The sequence below is a fragment of the Aptenodytes patagonicus genome, chromosome 5, assembly GCF_965638725.1.
Source record: "Aptenodytes patagonicus chromosome 5, bAptPat1.pri.cur, whole genome shotgun sequence".
NCBI classification, from domain to species: domain Eukaryota; kingdom Metazoa; phylum Chordata; class Aves; order Sphenisciformes; family Spheniscidae; genus Aptenodytes; species Aptenodytes patagonicus.
The window spans coordinates 62823260-62843580 of record NC_134953.1 but is presented as its reverse complement, the minus strand read 5'-3'; the positions used below and the strand labels follow the sequence as shown (position 1 = coordinate 62843580).

The window sequence follows — 20321 nt, the reverse complement described above, 5'->3', positions numbered from 1 at the left end:
AGTCCCCAGTTCCTCTCTCCTTCTAACCTGAGGCCATTAATCACAGCTCTGGCCTCCCAGGAGCGCTCACTGGGAAACTGATACAGGGACATCAGCTGGAGAGCAACCCTGGGGCTCTACCCTGCAGGTACTGGGTGGGTCAGCTCCTCTGACACCAGTAAACCTTTACTGGCTATCTTAGATGCAGAGATCACATTGCTGACCCCATTTCTTTGTGGTTCAGCTCAGTTACAAAGCTGCTTAGGAGAGGGGAGTGCATGTGGTTTCCTTTGCAGCCAGGGATATCCTCCATGCCCCCTAAGCCTGCCTCCATTTCCTCACCCTCCTGTTGAAGGAGAGAGAAGGTGGCACAAGAACCTTTCCTGCCTTAAGCCAGGCATTTGCCTTCTTTATCATGTCTCGCAATAAAGTAAGAATTCCCAGATCCCAACATTGTTCCCATCCAGCCAAGGCAAGCCACCACTTGACCTCTGCTGCAGTGGAGAAGCAGCCTTCCACACAGCAAGCGCAAACGTCCGACTCCCCATGCTCACACATTGCATGCCCAGACCCTTTCCTCTTCGCCCTTGGGAGCTTCTTACAACTTGGCAGAGGTGAGCTGTGGCAACGATTGACAAATATTGGACTGGGAGAATACAGCAGCTGCCATATGGGTCAGCCCAACCAGCATCCTCTTCCCAACCACAGCAAACATCGGAGGCTCCGGAAAGTCATGGCTGTCCCAATGTCTTTGGTACAGAGCAAATTTTTTTTTTTTTACCAATCATATTGGCTGGGCCCTATGCTGACCATGAGGGTTTCTGCATTTTTTTAACAGCTGATTAGTTCAATCCTTACCAACTACAGTTGTTCTGTTATCCATATATAGTTCCCATCATGAGGGATGAGATTCTTCTTCTCCTTCTCTCCCACCTTTCTTTGACCGCTGCCCCATAGAAGCATGCAGCAGTCGTAGGCACCTGCACCCTCCCAATGCAGAGAGCTTGTTGTGCATCCTCCCACTTCAAAGCCAAGGAATGGGCAAACAGTCTGTGACTGAACCCTATCTGAATTGGAAAGAAGCTCTTCTCCCCCAGGAAAGAGAGGCTGCCTGGTAGCGCTGCCTCTGAATCACCCCTCCTTGCACTAAGAAATGCTGCAAGACTTCCTCATTGATTGCCCCAGAACATACTTTGGGGTAATAAGAGGAACAACAGCAACTACAATAAACCAGGCTTTATTTACCAAGCCCAACTCAGCCTTGTTGAAGCGTTAGATGTCTATGACTCTCCAGTAAAAATGTGCATCTCTATTTCAGGCTTTAATTGAGGCTGGAAGCTTGCAAGTGAGAAACGTTTACCTAGAAAATTCGTAACCTCTCTTCCGAGCTGCAGCACTGAATGCACTGCAGTAATGTTTTACAGGCATGGAGAAAGCAAGCCATCCATCCTAGCCAGCTGTGGAGAGGGACAGGTTATTAAATGCGGCTTTAAAAGTTTCCCGTAGTACCAGTTCCGTTATGCAGAGTTTTGCCATCTCATGCCAGGTGAAGTATGAGTCAGAATACAGTAAAGCTATTTTAAAAAGATCTCTCATATCTACAGCTGTATCCCAGCTACAGATTAGAAGAAACATTCACCATTGATACAAGTCACGGTGACATGCTGAGTTGCAGATCACAGGACAGAGAGGAAATGAGTGAACAGGGTTTTATTTTTAAAGATATATGACCTGGGATGGTGGTGGGAAGAATATTGCCTGATGTTTATTTTGGGCCTAGAAAAGTAAGGGCACTCACTGTAAATGTGGGTTTTTCTCAGAGATGATGTTTTAGACACAGATGAGATTTTCAAAGGAGCAGAGAAAGACCCTGAGGACTGCTTTGAAGGTTTGGCTGACTGAGTCTGCTATGCTGGCAGAGGAATGGAACGAGCAATGAACAGATCCCGTGTCATCCCACACTGCCCCGGGAGCAGCTGTGGCACTTGGTTTTCTGCTGGTCTCTGCTCTGAGGCTGCAGCTTTTTTTTTTTCCTCCTTTCTTTGCCATCTTCAGTGCAAACTCATCCCAGCCCCTCAGCTATTCTCAACCTGCTGAGCTGCTGCTCCAGAACTGCACAGCCCTGACAGAAGTATATTTCATATACGCGCCAGTTCCCTGCCCCTGCCCTGCAGAGACAGCTACCGTGGTCACAGGGACATGGTGATTTATCCCCACAAACCCTGAAACACCCACTTCAGTCTTCCTTGCCATTACACTCTCCATGTTGGCCTTCATGGTTTAAGAGCGTGGGAGGTGGCCAGTGCAGCAGCTCTCCACCACGTCACTCAGCACAGCGTTCCTGAGGAAGTGTCCTGGGAGCATCAATGCAGAGCCTCCAAAGCCGCTGCTGAAACCATCTGCAGATGTGCTTTGAACACAAACACAGGCTTCTCCTCCGGCCCATGGGGATCAGGATTGTGAAGACATGTCAAAGGGAAGTGCCAACCCAAAGGCTAGAAAGGCTCATCTCACTCAGCTCCTGCTCTTCAGGGTAATCCTCAATGTACCTTGATCTGGCTGCCTGCAGAGGCACCAGCATGTCCATACCAGAGAATGCCCTCACCCAGGGTTGGCCAGACACAGAATCTGTGTTGCCAGCAGCTGGTAGTCTCCAGCAGCCTGCACACAACCCATCGAGCTATCGAGTCAATGCTGCAAGGCGGTGCTCTGCCCATGTAGAAGGGACTCATCCTCACACGACAGAAGAACCTGTGAAGGTGTCCCACAGCCAGTGTCTAGCCTGCAGCGTGGGCTGCCGTAGGCTAGAAGCGCAGCAGTGTCGCTGCATACCGGTCAGAGCACTGCTGATGAGGGCTTGCTTGGGTTGGAGCTTCCCAAGCGGGTGGCAGAGCAGGAGGACACCAAGGCTTAAAGGTGACAATGCAGGAAGCACCCTGCTGTCTCCAGCACTGCTGGGTGCCAAGACTTCACGGTCTGCAGATATACTCATCGGACCAGCTGAGGCAGTGCTGGACGCCATCCCGGCACAGCCTCCTGGGAACGCAGGAGCAGTACTCGTAGAGCACTGGGCTGCAGCTCCACCACTCCAACCCGCACGGGGGGCAGGCGGCCACTGGGAGGGATGGAAAACAGGGAACAGAAATGCTTTTGCTGCACTGACCCCTTCCCTCCTTTCTTATGCAGGTAGCTACCCTTTCATCCCTGGCAGCTACTGAAAAGCCACTGGTGATGACCCTGAGTCTGTGAACCCACCAAAGAGGACACTCACTTGTGGGAGACAACCAGGGACCATGACACTGTGATGACCTTTGTGGCAGGCATGCTATCCTGGGAGGAACAACTAGATGTAATTTATATTTTTAGCAAGCTACTCTAGAGAAAGCTGCTGACACAGGCAGGTCTCTCCTAAGGTTCAAAACCACAGGGGTGACTTAGGAACAAACCTGCTGCACATTTTAGTGAGAGCAGGATCTAGATGGCTTTGAAGCTGCTGAGGCACGCTCAGTCCCCCTGGCTCAGAAATGTACCCATCTCCTGACCAACAACCAAAGGCCAGTTTGAATGATCGCTGCTGCCTACAGCTACGCATCACGATGAAACTGCTCCACGCTCAGCAAGCTATAGAGGAGGAGTGACTTTTGGGGCTGGGAGCAAAGCACAGAGCCTTTTCCCTCTTGGTTGCCACCAGGCTTTGACATGGAGCCCTTGGCAGCTGATGGGATGGAGCCTGCATGGTTCAGACTCATGTCCTATCCTAGCTATTTTGTGTTTTAGCAGTGGATGCCAGCATCCAGGTGTTTCCAGCAGCATCAGTGAGCACCACGCTTGTACAGCCTATTTCAATCCATCAGCAGAAAAGACCTTTTGCCCAACAGTAGCCAGAAGAGAGACTTACAGCTCCCCATCTCATCAGAGCAGTCTCCACAGTCATTCATCCCGTTACACCTCTGATCGGCATAGACCCAGTACCCGGGGTTACTGCAGCGGAAAACCAGGTATCCCGGAAGGCTGCGGGGCAAGTCACCTGCAAGGGCGGACACACAGGACACGTGCTGAACTCCACCGGGCACAGATGCACCAGCTAAAATGGGGATGGCAGCTACCAAAAGCTGCTGTCATGGGGGGTCAGTCGGTCCTTCCCCGTGCAGTGTCAGGGCATGAATGTCACCGCAGATGGGGAAGCTGCAGTTGGAGAGGGAAAGGGATGCTCGTGACTGACCCAGAAGCAGGGTCTGGGTGCCCCAGGCTTCTGCTTTAATGAGTTTTTTTCCAGGGTAACTGGACAATAAATTAACTGTGTAGGCATACAGTTTTCCTCCATTGGTTAAACTGCATCGTTTAAAAACACCCTAGGAAGATCAGAGGAGCTTGGAGTCTTTGATTCCTGGCACTCCTGCTGGGTTTTGGGCAGTGCCATCTCTCAGCGTCTGCCCTACAAAGGATCTACCAGGCTTATCTGCTCACATATGTGGCCAGAAGCACGGAGCAGGATTAGCGGGACACTGGCTGCTGTCTCACAACAGGAAGACCAGTGCGGGGAGGACGGTCGCAACAAAACCGCTCACCACAGAGTTCCTCCTGCTCATCCTCTCTGTTCCTGCAGTTGCTGACTCCGTCACAGACCTGGCTGGCCGGGACGCAGGTCACTCTGTCATCGCACAAGAAGCCTGTCTGGTTATTGGAGGCTGCACAGAAGCGGTTCACTGAAGGGAAAGCAAGAAATACTTTATTTTCCAACATTTTCATGGAATGAGGAACAGATCAAGGGGAAGAAAGGAGGATTTCCGAAATTCATTTGTTGTTCTGGAAATAACCAGGGCCCAGGATTAATCTCTGGTAGGTTCATGGCAGAGTCTGAAAACGATACCAGTAGTCTGAAGCATGACCGTGCCACCCAGAGTTAGCACAGCCCTACGGAGCAGGACAGCAGAGCTGAGGAACGGCTGGTGGCGACTTGGGCTGTGCAAAGCTGGCACAGCCCTGTACCACCCTGCTGGTCCCTTTCCTTCCTCCCGGTCTGCGCTGGGAACCACCACTTCACGCACGGTGATGGACATGAAGGCTCTTCTCATGCAACACCATTTTCTACCTCTCTTACCAAAAATATAACGACTCTTGGTATACCAACCTGGCGCACGTGGCAGGAGTCCCAGTGCCACTGCCAAGCCCACGACAGCAGCGAGGACGAGCAGTGCCATGGCAGAAATGCAGGCGTGTCTCCGTGTGCAGCCTGCACAGGCACTGTGTGGCTGGCAGCAGTCTGCTGGGAGGCAAGAGCAAGAGGTGAGGGGCTGGGGAAGGGTCTGACAGGGCTGAACAGGGTCAGGGTGTTTCAGAGGGGAATGGCAGAGAGCCAAAAGGGTGATGTTTCAGGGGCTCTGCATGTGGGACTGGTAGGAGGCTGCTGGGGTTTAGGGGTTGAGTTTTAATAGCCAGACTTCAATGCTAAACACCTCCTCATAGGGAATTTCGCTGCTTGCAGTGTGGAAGAGCCCATGCCACCGTTGCGGAGCACTGGGACCGAACGGCACAAACGTCGTGTCTCCATCAGAGCTCACCCAACACACTTGGATGCAGAAGCATGGAGAAGGCCAAGCCCCTGCCCGACCCTGTGGGACAGCAATGCCCTTTTCACATCAGGAGCAGCCAAAACACAGGGCAGGTCGGTGTAAGGCTGGGAAAGGTGCCTTCCCAGAGCCCACAGCAAAACTCCTCAAGAGGTAAAATTTCATTTTACAGCGTTTCGGGCTTCCTGCCCCAACCAGGACTCTAACGCTCCCACAGAACGAGGCTGAATTATCAGCTCAAAATGGTGGGAACTGGCCAAAGAGCAGCCCTTTCCCTCCCCAAAGACATCTCCAGGGTACAAAGGGCAGCAACCTTCCAGGGACTCCAACTTTCAGAAAGTCACATACATAAATCAAACCAAATCCGGAAGCTAAAGGCCAAACCCACAGTCATTGCAACACAACAGCAGCGCACATAAGAGCAACACCGATCAGCTGCCCTAATCTCAGCTCTCTGCAGCACCAGTGCTTTGTCTCTAAACCGACATTGTATTTTCTTGCATTCCTTTGTATTTCCAGACCAACAGGAAAAAAAAAGTGATCACCTGGGAAACACGTAACCAGTCACTTAAGACAACGCTGCATGTATAATTGGATTTTGGTATTTCTGAATTTAAAGAGCTTTGATCGAAAAGTTAGAATTTGTCTTAGCTGTGCTTCATATTTACTTTGTTGTTGTGTTGTACAAATGCCAAGTGAAGGCACGGCCTTTGCTCAACAGCAAAGGGATCCTGGCTGCAGTAACCACCCCCTCCGTCATGCTTGAGCAGGAATCAAACGCAGAACATTTCAGCTTAAAAGAAAAGTGGTGAATTACAGCATGTCTGTGTCTACAAGTCAACGCCTTTGACCAGAAAGCACAACAGTTGCAAATAGACACGAGTATAAAATAATGGCAGTGATGAAGTGTTGTTGCAACCTGATCTACAGGTTTGCTATTGATTGTTCAATCTCACCTTCTCCTTCTTAACATGGACAAAATTTGCTGGTTTGGCTACTAAAACATAATGAAAGCCTACAGCAAGTTCATTATGAGCCCTTTTGTGACAGACAAAGAATACCTATCATGCTACTATACCGTAAGACTGCCAACTCCAGGCCAACAAAGAAGAGCTTAAGTTTATTAATTTTATAGTCTGGACATTTCACTACACAGAAGGGGGGTGGGGGGGTGGGAATCAGTCTCAACAGACCATAAATGCTGGTTGTATTTTACATTACATAGATAGTTTCAATTGATTTATACTTTAATAATAAAAATGTTGAGCTCTGCATTTTATTCGTTACCTCTTTCTTCAGAGAAGGACCTTGTTGACTCAAAAGTAGCAACATCACCATTTCTCTAGAAGGAAAGGAATAAAAGACCGTTTACAGAAGCAGCACACAGTAACCACGCAAGGTATGCCTTTCTAGTTGTCATACCATCTTACCCAGGAACATATAATGTATTCCTTTATTTTTACATAGAAGCAAAAATTGCCTTGGTGGAAACGTGGCCCGGATTTAATTTGCAAAGCAATCAATCAGATCACCTTTTAAATCTTAGTTACCCATTTGTAAAACAAACACTAATGCAAGTCCAGCACTTTATATCAATACTTTCCTTTTGTATCAAATTAGGTTAAGTAGAAACAACTGAAAATCTCACAGAAACCAGTGATAAAGAGGTCAGACAAACAATGTTATCAAGAACACATGTACTTTAGGAAACAGCTGCACATAAGATTTTTCCGAAGAGAAGGACTGTACCTGGGGGTGAGTTTTGTTCATGCTTCCCAGAGCTACAGCCCTCACAGCAGCACAAAGGACCGCAGGGAGTTTTCTGCACCTAGCAGGAGCAATGTTACCAGGATACAAAACCCAACAGAGGTAGGAAAGCAAGGACCATGCTGCTGCCTGGGCACGCAAGCAGGAAAGGATGGGGAATGCAGTGCCGAGCCTGTGCTCCAGCTCTGGTTGGAAGCAGGGTTTCTGGTTTGCTTCTCAGTCCTCCTGGTTCCATCTTGGTTTCACAACAGGGCATTAGGCAAATCATAAAGGACACAGAGATTTTTGGATGCAGAGGACCCTGCTGCCACTCCTGACGCCACTTAGGAAGATGAACGCGAACCCCTAGCTGATGCTGACTGCATTTACCCTGGTGCCGGTCAGGGAGAACCTCCCTTCATGATGAAAGCTTGAGGGAGGAGAGTCTGATCATCTTCGTGCGAGTCTCCTTTCTCCCCACCTCCTTCCCAAGACAGAGCTGACACGCTGACCTCATAGCAGCATCAGCCCAGACTCCTGCAAGATGATCAGATCTCAGCAGACCTGTGCAGGATACAGCCATCTGGAATAGCTTCCCTGCTTGGGCAACGAACACAGGCAGAGCAAATCCTCCAGGGTCCTCTCTTTTACTAGCATACTTGAATTTCCAGGCCTGCAGTAAGGCTTAGCAGCTCAACCTGTAGCTAACATGAACTTACAAATGGATTGCAGCCTCCTAAACTGGCTGCAGGTCTCAGCACAGCGCACGCAGAGTGGAGTTTTGCAGCTTCAAGGAAAAAGTGTCATGAGCACGCAGCTTTGCCACAGTGGTAGGGGGGAGAAAAATCACTGGCATAAAGTGTTCAAGGAGCACGTGTTCTTCTTGCTTGCAGGAGGGTCCATAGGACAAGTGCCTCCAAATTGTTGCCACCTCACAGATCACAATTCCTCCCCAAGCACTAGCAAAGCTAGCTTACCAGGGCTTCGGAGGAGAAGCTGGCAGCTATACTGCCTATAAGTTGGCCCCGAGACAGTTGCCTCGAATTGATTCAAAGCACCAAATAAAGCCCAACGTGGAGGAACAATTACAGCTACTTCCCTCTCCATCCCCACACATACAACTCATTCTTAATTACGTTATCACTGAGTTAATATACACTTCTTGACAAGGACATCTGCCAGCCCTGCACTCACCTGTTCACAGACCAGCCAGAATTAAATACAGTCTTTTAGGAGCTCCTTCTTCAGCATGGCGACACCAATTTGTCCAAAGCAGAAGCTTCTCACAGGAATACCTCACTGTTAAACTTGGTGCTAGAAAGCTCTCCTGTTCTGAGGGGAATTCTGGGTGAAAACACCAAACCCCAAGTAGCAAGCAGTCTGCAAGTCTGGGCACCTTCTACAATATGGAAGAATGACAGATTAAAGGTTAAAACCTACGTATCTTAAATTCTGTATCTGTTTATCTTTAAAGAGGAAGTTACAGTTTCTAACCAGACTTGATACAGAAGGACTATTTTGAGCCTTCAAAAAGCTTTTTAGGTGACTGTGAGTTTGCTAAGAGTCCCATGTAAGAGCCAGGTCAAGCAGGCTAGCTATCCATGCCCCACGAAACAATCCATGATGAAAATGTTTAAAATGCAGAGTATATCCTCTCTTACAGGCAAATGTCCGTAAGACCAGATATCTACCACCATGTTTCCTACACCAAGATTATCAAGCTCAGCTGTAGCCAACAGGCTATAGGGTTATAGAACAGTTACCCCACATCAAAGACAGCTAGTTCAGAAAAATGAGTTCATGAGAATGAGGTTACAAACACAACAAGCCCTTGTGAAGTAAAAAAAAAAAAAAAAATATTAAAATCTTTGCTAAAGATCAGAGAAGCTGAAGAGGGAGCACATATTAAGATATCCAGTATGATAGGAGACTATTGTTAATTCGAGCACCTAAAAAAACCAACCCACGCCCAAGCCCCCCCAAATGTACCGTGGCTATTTCTGCCAGCAGTGAATTGCACACACTTGAGAGGGTTGCCTCATTTGTGTCAAGATGATTCTGTTTAAAATCTGATACAAGTTCAATTGAACACATGCCTAGAAAGAATATGAAATGCTTTCCTCCTGCAATTTCAATAATTTAAAGCCCTTCATTTAAACAGTGGTCTTGGGCAGAGATCAAACCCAAATTGCAGCCTCTGAAAATGAAGATGTCAGGAAGTCAAACACTTAACAAAAAATGAGTAGGACAAGCCATTTTGCAAAGTCAAATGCCAAAATAGCTTAAATAGTCCATTTAGATTAGAAATCTTCAGGAACAGTTCAATTACTGCAGCCTAGCTAGGATCTGATCTTGCTGAGGGAAGATACTTTGACAAGCGCTTACAAGTACACTTAAATTCTTCAGACTCTGGCTCGCTCCGGAAACAGCAGTGCCAAGTGACAGATTGCCACAGGCACAGAGTTTCCTGTGACCTAACAGCACCTTACTGAATCACTGGCTTCACTGCACAGATTACTTAGCTGCAATGTCATTAAACAGCGAACAAAAGACAAAACACGTAGAAGTTCTGTTTTCTCCCTTTGTTGTAGGCAGATACAATGCCAAATGAAAGCAGAAGTTGTTTGTTTAACTCAAATCTAGGAACGTAAGCAATAAAGTCAAAACGTTTTGGAAGAGAAAGTTTTGTGAAATCAAGTCATCGACATAACAGAGGCTGTACTGTACGCATCTGAAGCAGGCAAATAGCCATGTTTTCGTGAAGCTGTAACACTCCCTCTGCAACTACATTTAGTAGTAAAGGAAAACATTTCCATGACAGTTACTCAGTTAGAAAAACTGGGATTGCTAAAGTCTCTTGTGGAAAGGCAATCCCCAACAACATAGTGCTAAGAAGACAGGCAATAATCACTGAGGTAGAGCCCATATTTACAAAGTAATTTTTGAACATCCGTTGCACACATCACATTTGATACCGCTCAAAGCTGAACACTGGCGTCCTGCACTGAAACGGGGCTGTATACTGAGGTTTGCACTACGTGAGCAGAAACGCACGTCTCGACTGAATCACTACTGCAGACAGAGGGATTTCCCGCCCCTGCTATCATGCAAGTGAAGCGTTCCGAAAACATCACACCATCGATTTTCACAACAAGTCACGCTTGAGGCCTTTGCGATAATGCCACCTACACACAAAGGCACCTGTCAATGGCTGCTGGCACCCAAATTTCTGGGCTACCGTGTTGTCCTACTGAAGAATTTAGCATGAAGAGGTACCACTAATTTAAGACTCCAAATTGCAATTTCTGCACATTGATACAAGCCTGCCTAAAACAAACATCGCTTAATGCTCTTAAACCTCATTGACGGAAAAACTGCTTGAGTCCTTCTAGGCTGGGGTTTTCAGCAGCACTGTACAGGCCACTTAATGCACATTCCTGCTTAACGGCCCCTGCAAGGCTCCATCATCTGTAGTCACATGACCATCAGCATTACAGCCGAATTAGGAATGACTATTGAACCACTTTTAACAGCGAGGGAACACATCACTATCTCCAGAACCTCTACAGTTCTCACCAGAATTCAAAACCTGAAGAAGTGTTGTTTGGGTTTTTTTTTCCCAAAGCTTCAAGGGAGTTCTGTACAGTCAACAAAATATGATGATGAGTTGGAGATCATGCATTCTAGCCAGCTTTCAAACACTTACAGAGACCTTAAAATAAATCACATACAACCCCAACTTGCCAATGCTATGGGAACCAGCATATAGTAATCTCCTCAAAGAAAAGAACCACAAAAAATATATTAGAAATAATATGAGGGACATGGTTAGTTGTTGTTGTGTTAGTGAAACATATAGCAAAATCGGGTCACATTGCCCATGAGAGGAATGCTGCAGACAGGCTTTCATACTGAATATGTTGTGGTCAATAATTAACCATAGCAAAAAGCTATATAGTCAACATTTTCTACACAGTCAATTTTATTTGTCTGTTCTCATTTCTCAGGAATCAATTGTTTCTGTAAATGAAGTTACAAGACTAGAATAGTTAATCAAGAACAGAAAGTAGAATTTCTTCAGAAAACACAGGCACTAAATTTACAAGCAATTTAAGACTTAAAGGCTAAAGTTTGACAAAATAATTGACCATGTTACGTTCTCTGTGTGAAGGGATATGTCTGTAAGTTTTAACGAAGTTTCCATCTTTCACAAACTGAGTTCTAGCCTACAGTACCTCACAAATGCTTTCCGTCTCAGATATTGCCACACTGCAGGAAAAATATATTTCTATTTTTGGAGACAGGGTTGTTTGTGCATGGACATTAACAAGTACAAAAATTCAGCAGATAATTTTATAATATTTTCTCTTAACTACAACAGAAAGTGCAACACTAAAAAGGCATCTCCTGCCTACTTAAAATTTCTTATACCTTTACAAAGCTAACTCTGAATGTACACATTACATCCTAGAACACACAAATAAGTTTGAAAGTGTCATGGCAGAAGTATGGAAAGCATGCTTACAGCTTTTGTAAGCAAAAAGACACATAGCAAACACCAGTGAAAAGTGATTATGTCTGGAAACAAACATAAATCCAAGATGTCTGAATCTTCACTACTAGTTGAAAACAAAATCCCATGACATTTGTTGATTCTGTAACTTTATTTGCATTTAAAGACTGGCTGCTAAGCTTCTTATCTGAAGAACCACCACAAACAATCAGGAGTTGCTAGCTCTGTTAGAATTAGTCTATTGGATGCAGTGGAGACTTGTTTAAATTGCTGATTGAGCCAGACTGACTTTTGTAGGAAGAGGTCCTGCTTCTTCATGTTCCTCAGTCTTGCATCTAACCACAACAAGTGCAGAGGATGGATATCTGTTCAGTTTTTGTTCATTCATGTATTCCAAATCTCCATAGATGCTCAGCTTCTGAAATATTTTAAAAATTTACATTAAGACAAAGACTCTCAATACTGTGAATAAAATGCATTTCATTATGCAACTGCATTCCTGGTTCTGATGGCTGCAGTCCTTCGACACAAGTTAAACCAGGCTTTCTGTCACATCTGAAATTCATGGCTGGAACTAGATTTGAGTCCAAAAGAGATGTATTAAATCTGCCAGGACAACAGTAGATACAGTGCTTGTGTAATGGCTCCTTTAGTTTGCAAATACTGTAAGCCTTGCTTATTTCAGAAGTGCGGGGATCTCTCTGGGCACTAGAGATGCGAGTTCAGCCAGTTGCCCTCTGATCAGACTCTCTGTGCTCACCGATAATATGCTGTCACTTCTGTTCTCACTATTGATCCTCCTGGATTAAACCCATACCGGGTTCCACCTACACTATCCAACCCTCAGTATAGCTTTATTCCCAGAGAAATTAGAAGCAGCCTCCATTTAAGAGTAATCTGAAGGTTGTCGAGAGGAGAGCGCTACAAACCAAAAGACATCATATCTGGGCTGCCTGAGTAAGGCTCAGAGCACCTATCAGCCACAGGAATGAGCAGGAATCGTTCAGCTACAAAATCAACATTTAAATAACAAAATTGGTTTGCTAACCACATCTGCAAAATAAAATAAAAATAACAAAAAAACACTCTTTCTAGCTGAACCTCCCCCCAAATGTTTCTTAGTCTCTAGACAGCTGTAACATAAAAGTAATATAATGAATATATTCAAAATATTCTAAGTTATAAAACAGAGTTACCTCAGATGGAACATATTGCTCTACAGCTGTAGCTACAGTTGCGCAACAAATCCAGAGCAGCACCAACACTGACAGGATGAGTGTAGTGGTTAAAATCCAACTGGAATTTCTGAAATGAAAAGAATGTTACTACATTTCATATAGTGAATACAAGACAATGGACCCTCTAAAAAGTTCAGCTCAATTTTGACTGCATTTCCTGCTGATTCACTAGTCTCTAGCTCTTCCAGCTACAAGGCCCACTTCAGACTCCTGGGTACTCTAACACCTATTTAGTATCTGACTTGAAAGACACAAGAGACATGCTGGATTCTGTTTATTCCGCCCTAAGCATCCTCCCACTTACAGTTTGAATCAGATTTTTCTGTTACACATTTGGGGTGCACTTCACTGATCCCTCATGTGTAAACTTTTAAGGAGAAAGTAATCAGAGTAAGGGAAAGAACCACCAACATGCTGATCTTCAGCAAAGCTTTTATAAAGATATACTGGGTATTTTCAGCCTGGAAATGAGACACAACAGTGTCTTTCATATCAGACAATCCCAAAACAAGTGCTTTGCCCTGAAACATAACCAGAGCTAAAGAACAGGCAAAACACAGTATTGATTAAACAGTTCACAGACCACACTCAAAAAACAGTGTAGGAAATTATCAATATGATGTTCATTTGAAATGGAAAGGAGAATCAAAGTTGGCAGAATAGCCTGCAAATAACATGGGGCCAGTATGGAAAAGTAGCAATAACAAACAGTAAAACACACAATTTTAACTGCTATGCATCCTGAACCTAGATGTGCTTGTAGCACAGACTTGTAGCACTTTGAGATCTTACAACTGTGCCCCCATACACACACAGGAAAGGCCATCCTCCTTAGTAGGTATGGACATTCTAGAATATACATACATGGAAAGACACTTGAAAAAGCCGTCATTTTCTCGCTCTTCAAAAAGTCCTCGGTATGTCTGTGAACTTCCTGGACGTAGGTCTGCTGAAATACAACAGCAGAAACAGCAGTCAGGAAAGCAATAAAAGAGAAGACCCAAACACCACACAGCTTGTCTACACAGAGAGCATAAAAGGAAGCTTTTAAAATGGCCCTAGCTTGCATGTTTCTATTTCCAGCAGAGCTTAGTTTCTACCGTAGACTTTGCTAAGTGTACATAGTGCAGTCTGCATGGCAAACAATTATATTTCAGCTTTCTAAAAGTTTGCTTTCATGTGCCACCTGCAACTTTTTTTTTTTTTGCATGACAGGGAATGTTTGCATTTGCTCTTCCAAAGCACAAAGAAAAACTTACAGGCTGTTTTACTCAGTGACAAGGATCCTCTTGTATCTCCAGTTTCCTGATCAAGCTGTGGAACATACTGTACTTCTGGCTTTGACTAAAACAAAATAAGGAGTTAGGAGATCTTCCTAGCAGGCTACCACTGATCGTAATCATTTACATTTTCAGAACTAATACGGAAGTCAACCTCAAGACATGCACCATTCAGATAAGTTTGATTGCCCTACCCCCCCTCCCCTGCACTGGCCTTAAAGGCAGTGAAATACTATAAAAAACTAAACACTTCTGATAGTGCTCCATAGTCTTTTCTGTGACTGGAAGGAGCAGAGTTAAACATTCAGCAGCCAGGACTCTTTAATCTCAACGAAAAAGGCAAGCACCTGGAATATGACGATTTTGCCATCATCTGCTTGAAGGTAGAAAGTCCATGAGGATGTTATGAAGCTCTGAGCCGAATCCATCATGTCACTCCAGAATGATCTCACCAGTGTCAGAGGAAAGAGGAGGTGAATTCTTGGCATCAGGGACATTAACTGCAAACATAACATTAACTGGTTTTCCATTTGTTTTTATATGGAAAGGACAGAAGTCCTGTTCTTGCTAACCACTCGCCTCATGTCTAGATTTCAGTCCTTAGGAATATTTATTTTCCATTTGAAGAAATTTTAAAAAGAGAAGACACGCTGAACAGAAAACAAGTAGGTGGTATTTGAAAAACATGTCATCTACTTACTTGCTCTTGCCTTAACTCAGCAAATGGCAATTGGTTCTGGCATCCAAGATGGCAAGCATATTGTTCATCAGATTGGGAGTATGCTTCAGTACAGGCTGCAAGGAAGAAGTTCCCCAAATGAGAAGATAAATTCTGTATTTTAGTTAAGAAAACATTTTCAGTATAAGTTGGATCAGAAACAAAGCAGCAGTTAAAAGATTGACAATCCCATTTGCAGGGAAAGATATGGCAATCACTCCAAGGGTAGCATTTGCTCTGAAGCCTTATGAAGTTTAAGGAATCAGAGCTTAGACAGATGAGGTAATCTTAATGCAACTGATCAGAAATGTTACTCTGGACAAACTCAGGGATGCAAGTTTTCATTGATCCTCCCACTACCACTATAGTTTTTCCTCTACACATCACGTAAACATGATTTTTTACCTCAGAGAACAAAGCTGGAATCCTAAAAAGGATAGAAGGACCATCAGTCCATTAAATCCCTTAGAGGTAACAGCAGAAGTCATAGTATCACAGGAAAACCAAGGGAGCGTTTTCCTGCTAGTGTGAGGAGTACAGAAACTGCATTGAAAGTATTATGGAATTTTTTTTTAAATGAAAAATGAAGTCAGCTCTTTGTTTTACAGAAAGCTTCTATTAATTGTTCACTAGAGACCATAAAGACCAAGAAATCTAAATTATTCAGAGAGAATAATTTACGTTATTCTGCCCATGGAGATACTGGGCATAGCTCTTCTCCAAAACACTAAAGCTTAGATGGACAATGTTGCAGTACTACCTGAACTAAAGACTCAAACGAAGTAGCAACACAGAGGACAGTAGCTCTCCCAGTTTTCCACAGGAACAAATAAGAACAGCACGGCATCAGCAGCTAAGCATTTGAGCATGCAGCTCATAGCACCTGAACAGCAATTCTATGGTAAAACTGCCACCAAACTAGCGTTTGTAGGCAGAAAGAAGCATCAGAAGACAGAATTGAACAGATCAGCCAAGACGTATCTTGCCAAGCACAGAATACTTAGTCAGGGCACCAACCAGTGTAACAGATTACAGAACATAAGCCAGCAAAAGACAACAGCCTCAGGAAGGAGAGTTAAACCAGAAAGTAAGCAACTGTTCAATTACCTCTACATGTGGTCTATTGCTACATTACTCTTTTTTATGGCACTCTTTCATGTGTGGTTTGACAAGTAGATTGATGTGCTTTATCACAGCTATACACAGTGTATGACAGACTAGAGCATTAGCCCATTTCTAGAGTATTTAATGCAGTTTTGTATCACATTAGCATCTTTGCATGTCAGGCTTTCTATGTGCATCCTTCCATCAGCTCTCTGAGCTAGCCACTAGCCCTCTTGTTTTTATGAGCTACTAAGAGGATAAAAGTCTCCTTTGAGTGCTGGCTTGGTGCTTAATTGTATTGGAAATATAGACAGAGAGCTCCTACCTTTCCTGCTTTGGTGGTTATGTCCCACTTAATCCCTGAATAAAACTGTGCATCAGCTGCCTCAATACAATAGTTTGAGAATATGAAAGTTCATATTGAGTTCATATGAGTTTCATATTGAGAATATGAAAGTTCTATACAATTCCAAAACAATATTAATTAGCCTATAGTACACATATTTCATCTTCACTATGAAATTTTTGCTCTAACACAGATAATTCGAGAGAATTAGTCACAAGTATTGAATGGTCTATTTCAAACAAAACACGTACCTCATCCCAAAGAGTTTAGCTGTAAGTAAACCTCAGGATGTAGCCTAGACCACAAGTTACAAGGCAGACAGCACATTAAGATCTCTGTTCTTACTCTGTCTGAACAATTCACTTTCATATACAAGTTTGTCAGGAATTATAAATGGGAGTGATAATCGCATGGAATTATTAAAGGAGAAGTGTTAATCTGACTGGATTTTTTTCCCAGCCATTTTGTGCTTTCTATGACAAACTATTTATAGTAAAATGAAGTATTTCTAATTTATTTACAGAGACTGATGATACTTAAGAAATTCAGGAAAATAGCAACACTAAGGACCAGATAAGGAGAAACTCGCAGAGAACAGATCACCTTTCCCTAAGATATTTTTTTTTTTTTATATCCTGTACGCAAACTTTAAGAAGTTGTTAAACAAAACCAGAAAGCAACTTAAGTAATCCCACCAATTTAACAACCCCGTTTCAGACGTTCCTGCTCTTCCCTCTGTTATGTCTCTGTATTACGGGATGTTGAAGGAGTATCGAAGTCTTACCAGAGTCGCATTCCAATTTGGTTCGATTCAAATCAATGCCATCGTCCACAAACTGACAAATGGAAAACAGTCTGCAGCCTCGCTGGCACGCGTACAGTTCCTCTTCCTGGGAAGGCACAAGGAAAGGCTTGCATCCCTCCATTCAAGAATAAATTGTCAGAAAGCAAACATTTTTTTTTTTTTTGGAAGTGCTATAAAAAGCCAGACCACCGTCCTCCTTCCCTCTATTAGACCTAGAAGCCAGCTAACGGTGACACTCTGGATCATCTGAAATAAAACCAAGCTACAGCTCTTTAACACTATAATATAACTATTGATTTATTTCAAACAGATCTCTTAATTCTGTGGTGGGGCAGACCTGGAACAGCAAATTCTATTTTGTAATTCCAGTCCTACAACTCACAAGGAAAGTTGCACCGCATTTTTTTAGAAAGTGTTGCTTTTAAAAGTAAGAGATACAGTTGTAAAAGATTTATTGACATTTAACCCTACAAAGAGTAGACAGTCTTCGATCTCAGAACTTAAACAGTAGAACCCAACAGGAGAGGACAAAAAAAAGCCTAATTTTGACAGGTTATTACAGTGTATCTACCAGACTCTAATCAGAACTACAACAGAATTGTCAAAATAAGAGATTAGCTTCTGATGTACTAAAGCAGTTAACCAGGGTACTGGTAACTTGCCAAACCAGTTCCACAAACACACATTTTTATTTATTATATTGAACTGAAGGGGCAAGGTGCTTCCTCACTGCAACTATTAAAATTATGCAAATTCAGAACCCCTATACCTAGTATTTCTTCTGTCCACAATACCAAAGGGATGGGCGTGCGCTTTCCACATGCAGTGCTCTCCATGTTGCAGAACTAAAGACTGCCTCTATTACGTCAGCACTCGTACTTATGATCACACCCTATCATGAATCAAACCCATCAGTACCACTAACCACATAACCACTCAAATGACTGCAGCCAGTTGCTGTACAGGTGGAAAACGGACTCTGAATTAATTTAACAAAAGCCAAACATATCACACCTTCTGTATAACCTATTGTAAATTACCTATTGTAAATTATTGTAAATTAACTATTGTAAATTAACCCATTGTTTGTCTCTGAAAGCAAAAGTTCACATGCTTTAAAGGCACAAAAGTAGAAAACCGTGAATGTAAATTAAAACTTAACTCTAACAACACTGACAAGGCGGCTAAGATAGTTATGCTGTTGCAGAAAACATGTTTTGTAATTTGTTATCCAGACAGAATTAGCTTTAGCAGACAGATTTCTATGGCAGTCTTCCATGGAAGTCTCAATGAAGCTTGTCTTACTTTCCAATGACAACTAAACCAATTTCCTTCAATTCAACTGGTAGTTTTGTGACAAATGGAACAAAGACTAAATGTTAAGGAAGAGATGACTGTATTATTCAATAGCTCCAACACCACACAATAAAGAATTCAAAAGTATGGCAAAAATCACAGAATTATCAGCTTTCCCTGAACTTGAAAGAGTCCTTTAATAGAAACAAGAGCATTGCACCAGAACAGTACGGAAATACACTAGCATAATGTTTAGTCCTAACTTCTCAAGTTTACTTATTTCTCCTCACTATCATCACACGAAGACACCAAAACATGCCATAAGTACAGATGTAAGTTTACTTGTATTCCACAAAACTTCCTGTTCCTTCCCTCTGTGGGGATACCAATATCAGCTAGAGTTACAAAATCCAATTTAAGTTTCATATGAAAGCAAAGCCCTATTACCTAACATTGTCACCGCTTCCGTTTATCCGCTGCCCTCGTGAAATCTCAAAGATGGGGTAAGAGCTCCCATCATTTAGAGTTCAATCTGCTACATAGCTGCAGCTGATAATGAAGTATATTGCCAAGAAAGAACCAGGAAAGATAAGATTTTTGGTAAGAGATTTTCCAAATTCAAACCAGTAGTTAAAGGTTTACAAAGCTTTGAACTAACAGCAAACTCTGCAGTATGAAATTAGATTCCCATTAGACACTATTTCAGTATTTTATCATGAGATGAAAAAAATCTATGCAAGTGAATCAAACCACAGGTTGAAGGTTCTGACAAGCTACTCATTATCATCATTCATGCTTCACCTTTCAATATACAAGTGTCACACTAGCGCCCTGATTCAGGATCTTTGGCCTGTCATGGACACAGCACTGTTTTAGTGCCCAAAAATATGAAACAGCCTAAGCCAAACTACAGCTGCCTCTACAGGAGGGAAAAAAGCAGCAAATCCCCCAAACCCCACAAAAGTACCCAGCACTAACAAAGCTATACTTTGAAAGCAGTGTTTCTTTGGAAAGCTGTAGCCTAACCATCTATTTTCAAAATGAAGTATCTATCTTCAGAGAAGCCACTGCATTCCCTATTTTGAGGGGAAGAAAATCTAAGCCAGATGAGAAATGCCACAGAACAGCAGCAGGCTGCTGATTGCACCTGAGCACTGCGAGCACGAGCTTCCTTCATGTTTATGTTTACTTAAAGGCACGTCCAACACTGCTTGAGAAAACATGCACGGGGACATGCCTCGAAAAGGGCTCCTGCCCGAGAAAATCCCGGCTATTTCCTGTCACTCTGGAGCACAAGGGCCTTCGGGGGGAGAGGAGCAAGCGACAGGCCAGGGGACGACCGCGCCGGGGAGGCCGGGGCCGCGCTGCCCGCCAGCCCCGCCACACAGCTGCTAGGGGAGTGAGAAGGGGAGCGGGGCCGAGCCCGGGAAGGGGCTCACCCCGCCGAGCGCCGCCGCGGGGAGCCGTGAGGCAGGGCCCGCCCGTACCTTGGGGTAGGTGTGCAGGGAGTAGGTCAGCTGGCAGGCGCGGTGACATGACGCCGTGTTGCCCAGCACGGAGTCAAAGGCCTCGGACGAGGCGGCGGGCAACGGCCCAGCCGCCCGAGCGTTGCCGCCGCCCGCCAGGAGCGCCAGGGCGAGTGGCAGGCAGAGGAGGCCGCCCCGCCGTGCCGCCATCTTCCTCCTCCCACAGGCCCCCACTGACGGGAGCGGGCGCCGGGGGACTC

The 20321-nt window shown here is 44.3% G+C and overlaps 2 protein-coding genes across 3 annotated transcripts; both read right to left on the bottom strand.

The window, feature by feature from the left end:
- Positions 1 to 2948: 2948 nt before the first annotated feature.
- On the bottom strand, positions 2949 to 11195 carry LDLRAD1 (low density lipoprotein receptor class A domain containing 1). The gene is made up of 6 exons (XM_076340164.1): positions 7299 to 11195; positions 6837 to 6891; positions 5111 to 5242; positions 4548 to 4685; positions 3878 to 4006; positions 2949 to 3094 (listed from the first exon to the last, which is right to left on the bottom strand). Exons 1-6 carry the CDS (start codon positions 7317 to 7319, stop codon positions 2949 to 2951), a joined length of 621 nt encoding a protein of 206 aa, XP_076196279.1. The 5' UTR covers positions 7320 to 11195.
- A 64-nt stretch (positions 11196 to 11259) lies between these two features.
- TMEM59 (transmembrane protein 59) lies at positions 11260 to 20272 on the bottom strand. 2 transcript variants are annotated; one of them, XM_076340162.1, is made up of 8 exons: positions 20083 to 20272; positions 17279 to 17384; positions 15027 to 15121; positions 14674 to 14826; positions 14306 to 14390; positions 13911 to 13995; positions 13005 to 13113; positions 11260 to 12226 (listed from the first exon to the last, which is right to left on the bottom strand). In XM_076340162.1, the coding sequence occupies exons 1-8, from the start codon at positions 20269 to 20271 to the stop codon at positions 12071 to 12073; spliced, it is 978 nt and encodes a 325-aa protein (XP_076196277.1). In that variant the 5' UTR covers position 20272; the 3' UTR covers positions 11260 to 12070. The 2 variants fall into 2 exon arrangements, with proteins under 2 accessions (XP_076196277.1, XP_076196278.1); XM_076340163.1 differs by having other exon boundaries at positions 13911 to 13992.
- Between the last annotated feature and the right edge of the window lie 49 nt (positions 20273 to 20321).